Here is an 8,388-nt window from a genome sequence, read left to right on the forward strand (position 1 = left end):
GTGGCCAGACAGAAGCCACTACTCAGTAAAAGGCACATGACAGCCCTCTTGGAGTTTGCCAAAAGGCATCTAAAGGACTCTCAGACCATCTGATGATGTCATAGGCGTCGTAAGGATTGGACCAAGGCGCAGCGGATAAAGTGCTCATCTTCTTAATTTATTTAAAGAAAACACTTAAACAAAATAAACAACCAACGACAAACAGTTCCATAAGGCTCCCAGGCTATACAGAAAATAACCACCCACAAAACACAAGTGAAAACAAACCCAACTAAATATGGCCTCCAATTAGAGACAACGACAACCAGCTGCCTCTAATTGGAGGTCATTGCCAAAAACCCAACATAGAAATAGAAAACTAAATATACACATAGAAATAGAAAATATAGAACATAAACCAAAAAACACCGAAACACACAAAACAAACACCCCCTGCCACGCCCTGACCAAACTACAATGACAAATAACCCTTTTTACTGGTCAGGACGTGACAGATGAAACCAATATTTAACTCTCTTTGGCCTGGAGGAAACCTGGCACCGTCCCTACAGTGAAGCATGGTGGTGGCAGCATCATGCTGTGGGGATGTTTTTCAGTTTTTCACTACATTCCTAAATACAATTATGTACTTTTTACTCATTTTTACTCCCTACATGTTCTGACACCCAAAAGTACTTGTTACATTTTGACAGGAAAATGGTCCAATTCAGACACTTATCTAGAAAACATCCCTGGTCATCCCTACTGCCTCTGATCTGTTAGACTCATTAAACACAAATGCTTTGTTTGTAAATTATGTGTGAGTGTTGGAGTGTGCCCCTGGCTATCCATCAATAAAAATACAAATACAATTGTGCCATCTGGTTTGTTTAATATAAGGAATTTGAAATTATTTATACCTTTACTTTTGATACTTAAGTACATTTTAGCAATTCCATTTACTTTTGATACTTAAGTATATTTAAAACCAAATACTTTTAGACTTTTACTCAAGTAGTATTTTACTGGCTGACTTTCACTTTTACTTGAGTCATTTTCTATTAAGGTATCTTTACTTTTACTCAAGTATGACAGTTGAGTACTTTTTCCACCACTGCGAACTACCAATCTAACAAGAGAAAGACAAATGATGCACTACCACATTTAGACATTGCACCTGTTGTATTCTACTTCTCTAATGTAAGTTGAGACCCCGACTGAGATCCTCATTTTTTAAAAGTAATAATTGGTTGGGGGCCCCCTAGAGGCCGGGGGCCCTAAGCGACTGCTTTTGTTGCATATGCCTGGAACCGGTCCTGCAATTAGCAAGCATTAAAACAATACAATATGATCGGAATAGGTGTTATAGTAACACCTTATCAATGACAGTGGCGTGTATTCATGGATGCCAAATGAAGCCAGGCTTCCCCAAAAAATGGACCAAGAAAAAATAAATAAAAATGTATCATTCCTCTCTCTCTGTTTCATCATGTTCCTTAAATTCGCAAGAGGCTGAATGTATCTCACCTGAGAAAGCATTCTAGCAAGCTAAACAGTGCCCCTCTGTCTCTGTATGTGTGCCCATCTATCTGATGGCTGTCTGGTCCAAAAGAGTATGACATTGTTGCCACCTGTAGAATTTGGTGTCACTCCTATCAAATCACATTGAGAGTATATGTCATTGACAGAAACAACTTGAATTGTTGCATCTCGTTGTGTTGTTGTCGTCCGGTGGCTAGCTAGCTAACTAAATTTTGCACTTTCCTAAATTAGCCATGGATGGAGATGGAATTTGGACATGTGGTTTTACTTAATTCTCCGTACTGGCTAATGATTATAATGGTGATTCTGATCCAACCATTAATTCAAACATTGTTGTGCCATGTTTTGTGGACTTCATCAGACAGAGGGTGCTCTCCGGTTTTCTGATGAAACCAAGGTGTGGTTGAATTGATTCTGCCACTGTGACATATTACTTAACAGGTTATAGAGCAAACAACGCAATTATCACAACACATAGGTTGTAATATGTTTTTTTTTCCTGGCATCCCCAGTGATTTGACCCACGCACCGCTACTGTAAAAAACATTCAATGTTACCAGGCTACATTCTTTTTTACCTTTATTTGACTAGGCAAGTCAGTTAAGAACACATTCTTATTGACATTGACGGCCTAACCCGGGCCAATTGTGCACCGCCCTATGGGACTCCCAATCACAGCCAGTTGTAATACAGCCTGGAATCAAACCAGAGTCTGTAGGGACACCTCTAGCACTGAGATACAGTGCCTTAGACCGCTGCGCCACTCAGCAGCCCCTCGGGAACATCCATATTGTGGTTGTTTGTTTACAAAGAAGTATATGGGCAATACATTTATCTCTAATTATTAGACCAAGTTTTTGACCTGGTTTTCAATACTACAGGGATATCAGGCTTGTAGTTGTATTAATTATGATTCATGACTTGTCTGAACTATAGGTGTGAATGTGCTGATTTAACTTCTGTCTCCCTCTACTGGGCCAAACTGTCTGCAAATACCCACTATTGCCATGATCATTCCATCCACTCAAGAATCATGTATTATTTCATAATTAAATGTATTGTATTGGTAGTGTAATGTGGTACATTGTTATATTCTCAGTTTGGACTGTCCATACCCCCCTTCAGACTACTATCTTATTCTCATTCATCGTCAGAGAAAGTCACACCCAAATCGGTCGTTTTTTATTATACCATTTTGTCTTTATTTCATAAAGAAAAGTAAAAAGTGAAATATGAAAACATCTCAATAATCCCCCCACCTTCCCCTCTTAGCCTGGATGCCTGACTTGGTTTGGTGTTCAACAACAAAGCTGACTGATTAAGAAACAACCCCCTAGCCCTTAGCCCCTACCCTTGGTACTTCTGAGTGGTTTGGATGGGTATACGATAGGAAATAAGGGCTAGGGAGTAAGGGGGTTAGAGTCTAGGGTGTAGGGACTAGGGAGTAAGGGGGTTAGAGGCTAGGGTGTAGGGGCTAGGGGGTAAGGGGGTTACAGGCTAGGGTGTAGGGGCTAGGGAGTAAGGGGGTTAGATGCTAGGGTATAGGGGCTAGGGAGTAAGGAGGTTAGAGGCTAGAGTGTAGGGGCTAGGGCGTAAAATGGTTAGAGGCTAGGGTGTAGGGGCCAGGGAGTAAGGGGGTTAGAGGCTAGGGGGTAGGGGCTAGGGAGTAGGGGGGTTAGAGGCTAGGGTGTAGGGGCTAGGGAGTAAGGTGGTTAGAGGCTAGGGTGTAGGGGCCAGGGAGTAAGGGGGTTAGAGACTAGGGGGTAGGGGCTAGGGAGTAGGGGGGTTAGAGGCTAGGGTGTAGGGGCTAGGGAGTAAAATGGTTAGAGGCTAGGGTGTAGGGGCTAGGGAGTAAGAGGGTTAGAGGCTAGGGAGTAAGGGAGTAAAGTCTAGGGTGTAGGGGCTAGGGAGTAAGAGGGTTAGAGGCTAGGGAGTAAGGGAGTAAAGCCTAGGGTGTAGGGGCTAGGGAGTAAAAGGGTGAAGTCTAGAGGGTAGAGGGTTTCTGGCCCAGTACTTGTTATTTAAAACAGAATCATCCTGGCAGCCATGTTACAACTCCATCCTCCTAATGAAAGATAGACCCCTGTGAAGATGACATGCTGTGTCTCAAATGGCACCATATTCCCTATAGAGTGGACCAGGTCAAAAGTATTGCACTATATAGGGAATAAGGTGCCATTTGGAATGCATCCCATGTACCCTCCTCCACTACTGCATCTCCTGGTGCCCTACAGCACCCTATTATACAACACAAAGTGGCTTAAAGTAGAATACTGACAGACAGACAAAACAAAGTGATTTTGTTGGTGGCATCTCTGTCTCCTCTGCTGTTTTCCTCTCCTCCTCTTCTCCTCTTCTTCACCATTCACATCAAGGAGTGGCATCCCCTTTCCTTTCCTGTTCAATGGCTGAAACAGAAGACAGCAAGACACATACTGTATACATGTGGTGGAGATGTTGGGGAGGGAGAATGTGAATTGGGCTCCGGTGGTGTGTGGTTGTGTTGCAGAGACAATACAGAGTTCATCCCAAATGGTACCCTATTCCCTAAATAGTGCACTACTTTGACCTGGGCCTATAGGGAGAGAGTGATGCTGCTGATTCAGTGATTTGTAGTAAAGAAGTGTTTGTATACTGCAGAGCCAGAGGAAGGTTGACAGCAGTAGAACTGACAACACCTATAGCTGCTAAGATGATGGCAGGGGAGAGAGAGAGAGGGGGGAGAGAGATGGGGGGAGAGGGGGGGGCAAGAGAGAGGAAGGAGGAGAGAGGGCGAGAGAGAGAGAGAGAGGGAGAGAGAGAGGGAGGGAGGGGGAGAGAGAGAGGGAGAGAGAGAGTGAGGGGGAGAGAGTGAGATAGAGAGGGGAGAGAGAGAGAGGGTGAGGGAGAGAGAGAGAGAGAGAGAGAGAGAGAGAGGGGGGGAGAGAAGGAAGAGCACTGCAGAGGCAGAATGAACCCTTCCCTTACCACACCCTTAAAACACACACACACCACACTGCCGTGATCACTCACTCTCTTTGGTTGGCAGGGGGTTCTTCTCTTTCGTCTCAGTCTTCTTCAGTTTGGTCTTGTCGAAACAGGCGATCTCTGTCAGGTCAGGTTTGTCAGACATTGTTGCTGTGAAAGAGAGAGAGGGAGCAAGGAGAGTGATGGAGCAGGGAGAGTGAGAGAGAGAGAGAGAGAGAGAGAGAGAGAGAGAGAGAGAGAGAGAGAGAGAGAGAGAGAGAGAGAGAGAGAGAGAGAGAGAGAGAGATGGAGCCGGGATGGAGATGGAGCAGGGAGAGAGATGGAGCATGGAGAGAGAGGGAGAGAGATAGAGCAGGGAGAAAGATGGAGCAGGGAGAGAGAGGGAGCAGGGAGAGAGAGGGAGCAGGGAGAGCGAGATGGAGCGAGAAAGGGAGGAAATGAGGGAGGGAGAGAAAAGGAGAGAGAGGAAGAGAGGGAGAGATGACCTGAAATATTCTGCTTTTACAAAATGTGATGCTGTTTTCAAATGAAACACAATACCTTGCTCATGTTAAAGCTTTTAGAATTGAGAGAAATCCTTGTGTCAGTTATTTGACCTTTGCTGATAAACGAGCTACACACAAGGCAGAATCTTGAGTAGGGAGCGTTGGTAAAATATTTACTGTTCATGTGTATGCCATCGTGTTGAACACAGAAGATGATGAATATGTGAATTTTGCCATTCTAGTTCCTAGTAGATATAGGGAGTGTGTCCACCATGAGATATGCTAAACACGCACACACACACACACACACACACACACACACACACACACACACACACACACACACACACACACACACACACACACACACACACACACACACACACACACACACACACACACACACACACACGTGAGCTGCAGCCGCCCCCACATGTGTTCGGGTCCATCATGCCACCTTTCCACATGCCTACACACACGCTATCATTCTGACACCATCTCTCTCTCTCCCTCCTTCCTCCCCCCCTCTCTCTCCATTTACTGAAGCTGGTCTCTTTGTTCTCTCCCTCTGCAGTCTCTCTCTCTCTCTCTTTCTCTCTCTCTCTCACTCTCTCTTTTGTTCTCTCTTTCTCTTTTTTCTTTCTCTCTCTCCCTCCCTCCCTCTCTCTCAGATCTCTCTCTCTCTCTCTCTCTCTCTCTCTCAGATCTCTCTCTCTCTCAGATCTCTCTCTCTCTCTCTCTCTCTCAGATCTCTCTCTCTCAGATCTCTGCATCCTTGCCGTCTTTTCTCCTCCTGAGTCTCAGCGCTGTTCCACAATGATCAAATGCAGTCCTGGCCATCATTGCCCCTTTCATAGCCCAGTCCTACCTCAGCCTCAGCCCCAGCCCTACCTCAGCCTCAGCCCTACCTTAGCGCCAGCCCTACCTCAGCCCAAGCCCTACCTCAGCCCCAACTCTACCTCAGCCCCAGCACAACCCTACCTCAGCCCCAGCCCTACCCCAGTTCCATGTCAGCCGCAGTCCAGTCCAGCTCTACCTCAGCCCCAGCCCTACCCCAGGCCCAGCCCTACCCCAGCCCCAGCCCTACCTCAGCTCCAGCCCTACCTCAGCCCCAGCCCCAGCCCTACCCCAGGCCCAGCCCTACGTCAGCCCTACCTCAGCCCCAGCCCTACCCCAGGCCCAGCCCTACGTCAGCCCCAGCCCTACCCCAGGCCCAGCCCTACGTCAGCCCTACCTCAGCCCCAGCCCTACGTCAGCCCCAGCCCTACCCCAGCCCTACCTCAGCCCTACCTCAGGCCCAGCTCTAACCCAGCCCTACCCCAGTCCTACCCCAGCCCTACCTCAGCCCTACACCAGCCCCACCTCAGCCCCACCTCAGCCCTACACCAGCCCTACACCAGCCCCACCTCAGCCCCACCTCAGCCCTACATCAGCCCTATCCCAGCCCTACCTCAGCCCCAGCCCCACCAGAGCATCAGCCCTATCCCAGCCCTACCTCAGCCCCATCCATCTATTCCTCCATCTTTCCATTAATTTGTTCTTTCCATCCTTCCATCAGATCAGTACACTTCAGTCTTCAGTGTTCAGCCACACCCCAGATCTTTTGTTTCAGTACACAGAAACAAAGCTAAATAAATAAAGATGGAGAGAGATAGAGAGGAACGAGAGAGAGGAGAGAGACTGAGGCTTACCTTTGTTACACACAGCAGTGTGGTCTAATCCGTCGGGGCAAGGATGGAAAGAGAGGGAGGTAGACAAGGCTGTGAGTGTCTTCGGGTGTCTGCACGTCTAGGTCTGCACAAGAGTGTGGGTTTAAGACAGAATAAGGGAGGAGGGAGGAGGGAAGAGGGAAGGAGGGAGAAGCTAAGAGGGAGGGGGAGAGAGGAAGCACTAGAAGATTGGTAGGGAGCAAAAAGAGAGAGCGAGAGAGAGACGATAAGTCTGGCGTCTCCTTTCTCTTTCTTCATCTATTTAATATTCATGTTCTCCAGGGAAGACATTGGTGGAAGAGACAACCAATAGCAAGCTGTCATGCTGTGCTACTCATTAAGATAGTGTATGATGCATTATTTAATCAATGCGCTGAGGTGATTTTGGGGAATTGGCATTCTGAGGTCAGGGACAGATGACGTAACACTTGAATGTCTCAAATACCATTATTTATTTATTTTTCATAACAATTTAGTAAAATAATTACATTGGTTTTTATAATACATAATGTAATTTTCTAAATACTGTAATTTGTCTGTACAGTATATAGTTTTCTGATCTTTTTCCATCTTTTTAATGTTTTTGTTCAAAATGGTACCTTATTCCCTTTATACCAGGGCCAATGGTGCTTTGAACAAAAGTAGTGCACTATATAGGGAATAGTACATACAGTGGCTTGAGAAAGTATTCACCCCACTTGGCATTTTTCCTATTTTATTGCCTTACAACATGAAATAAATAAAAAAATGTGGGGGTTTGTATAATTTGATTTACACAACATGTCTACCACTTTGAAGATGCTAAATATATTTGATGGTGAAACAAACAAGAAATAAGAAAAAAAACTGAAAACTTGAGCGTGCATAACTGTTCACCCCCCAAAGTCAATACTTTGTAGAACCACCTTTTGCAGCAGTTACAGCTGCAAGTCTCTTGGAGTATGTCTCTATAAGCTTGGCACATCTAGCTACTGGGATTTTTGCCCATTCTTCAAGGCAAATCTTCTCCAGCTCCTTCAAGTTGGATGGGTTCCGCTGGTGTATAGCAATCTTTAAGTCATACCACAGATTCTCAATTGCATTGAGGTCTGGGCTTTGACTAGGCCATTCCAAGACATTTAAATGTTTCCCCTTTAACCACTCAAGTGTTGCTTTAGCAGTATGCTTAGGGTCATTGTCCTGCTGGAAGGTGAACTGCCGTCCTAGTCTCAAATCTCTGGGAGACTGAAACAGGTTTCCCTCCTGAATTTTCCTGTATTTAGCGCCATCCATCATTCCTCCAATTCTGACCAGCTTCCCAGTCCCCGCAGATGAAAAACATCCCCACAGCATGATGCTGCCAACACCATGCTTCACTGTGGGGATGTTGTTCTCGGGATGATGAGAGGTGTTGGGTTTGCACCAGACATAGCGTTTTCCTTGATGGCCAAAAAGCTCAATCTGACCAGAGTTCCTTCTTCCATATGTTTGGGGAGTCTCCCACGTGCCTTTTGGCGAACACCAAACGTGTTTTCTTATTTTTTTCTTTAAGCAATGGCTTTTTTCTGTCCACTCTTCCGTAAAGCCCAACTCTGTGGAGTGTACGGCTTAAAGTGGTCCTATGGACAGATACTCCAATCTCCGCTGTGGAGCTTTGCAGCTCCTTCAGGGTTATCTTTGGTCTCTTTGTTGCCTCTCTGATTAATGCCCTCCTTGCCTGGTCTGTG

At 46.0% G+C, this 8,388-nt stretch overlaps 1 protein-coding gene across 1 annotated transcript; it reads right to left on the bottom strand.

Moving 5' to 3' along the window:
• Nucleotides 1-2,699: 2,699 nt before the first annotated feature.
• On the bottom strand, nucleotides 2,700-6,924 carry LOC123744669 (thymosin beta). The gene is made up of 3 exons (XM_045724146.1): nucleotides 6,665-6,924; nucleotides 4,534-4,638; nucleotides 2,700-3,929 (listed from the first exon to the last, which is right to left on the bottom strand). The coding sequence occupies exons 2-3, from the start codon at nucleotides 4,631-4,633 to the stop codon at nucleotides 3,892-3,894; spliced, it is 138 nt and encodes a 45-aa protein (XP_045580102.1). The 5' UTR covers nucleotides 4,634-4,638; nucleotides 6,665-6,924; the 3' UTR covers nucleotides 2,700-3,891.
• Nucleotides 6,925-8,388: the final 1,464 nt, after the last annotated feature.

Source organism: Salmo salar, chromosome ssa09 (assembly GCF_905237065.1).
Source record: "Salmo salar chromosome ssa09, Ssal_v3.1, whole genome shotgun sequence".
Lineage (NCBI taxonomy): Eukaryota > Metazoa > Chordata > Actinopteri > Salmoniformes > Salmonidae > Salmo > Salmo salar.

What these genes read in the sequence shown, in the direction of transcription:
- LOC123744669 (XM_045724146.1), bottom strand. Translation starts at nt 4,633, where the DNA reads ATGTCTGACAAACCTGACCTGACAGAGATCGCCTGTTTCGACAAGACC. An exon ending in CCCCCTGCCAACCAAAGAGA is followed by an intron (nt 3,930 to 4,533) that starts GTGAGTGATCAC and finishes CTTCTGTTTCAG; the next exon opens with CCATTGAACAGGAAAGGAAA.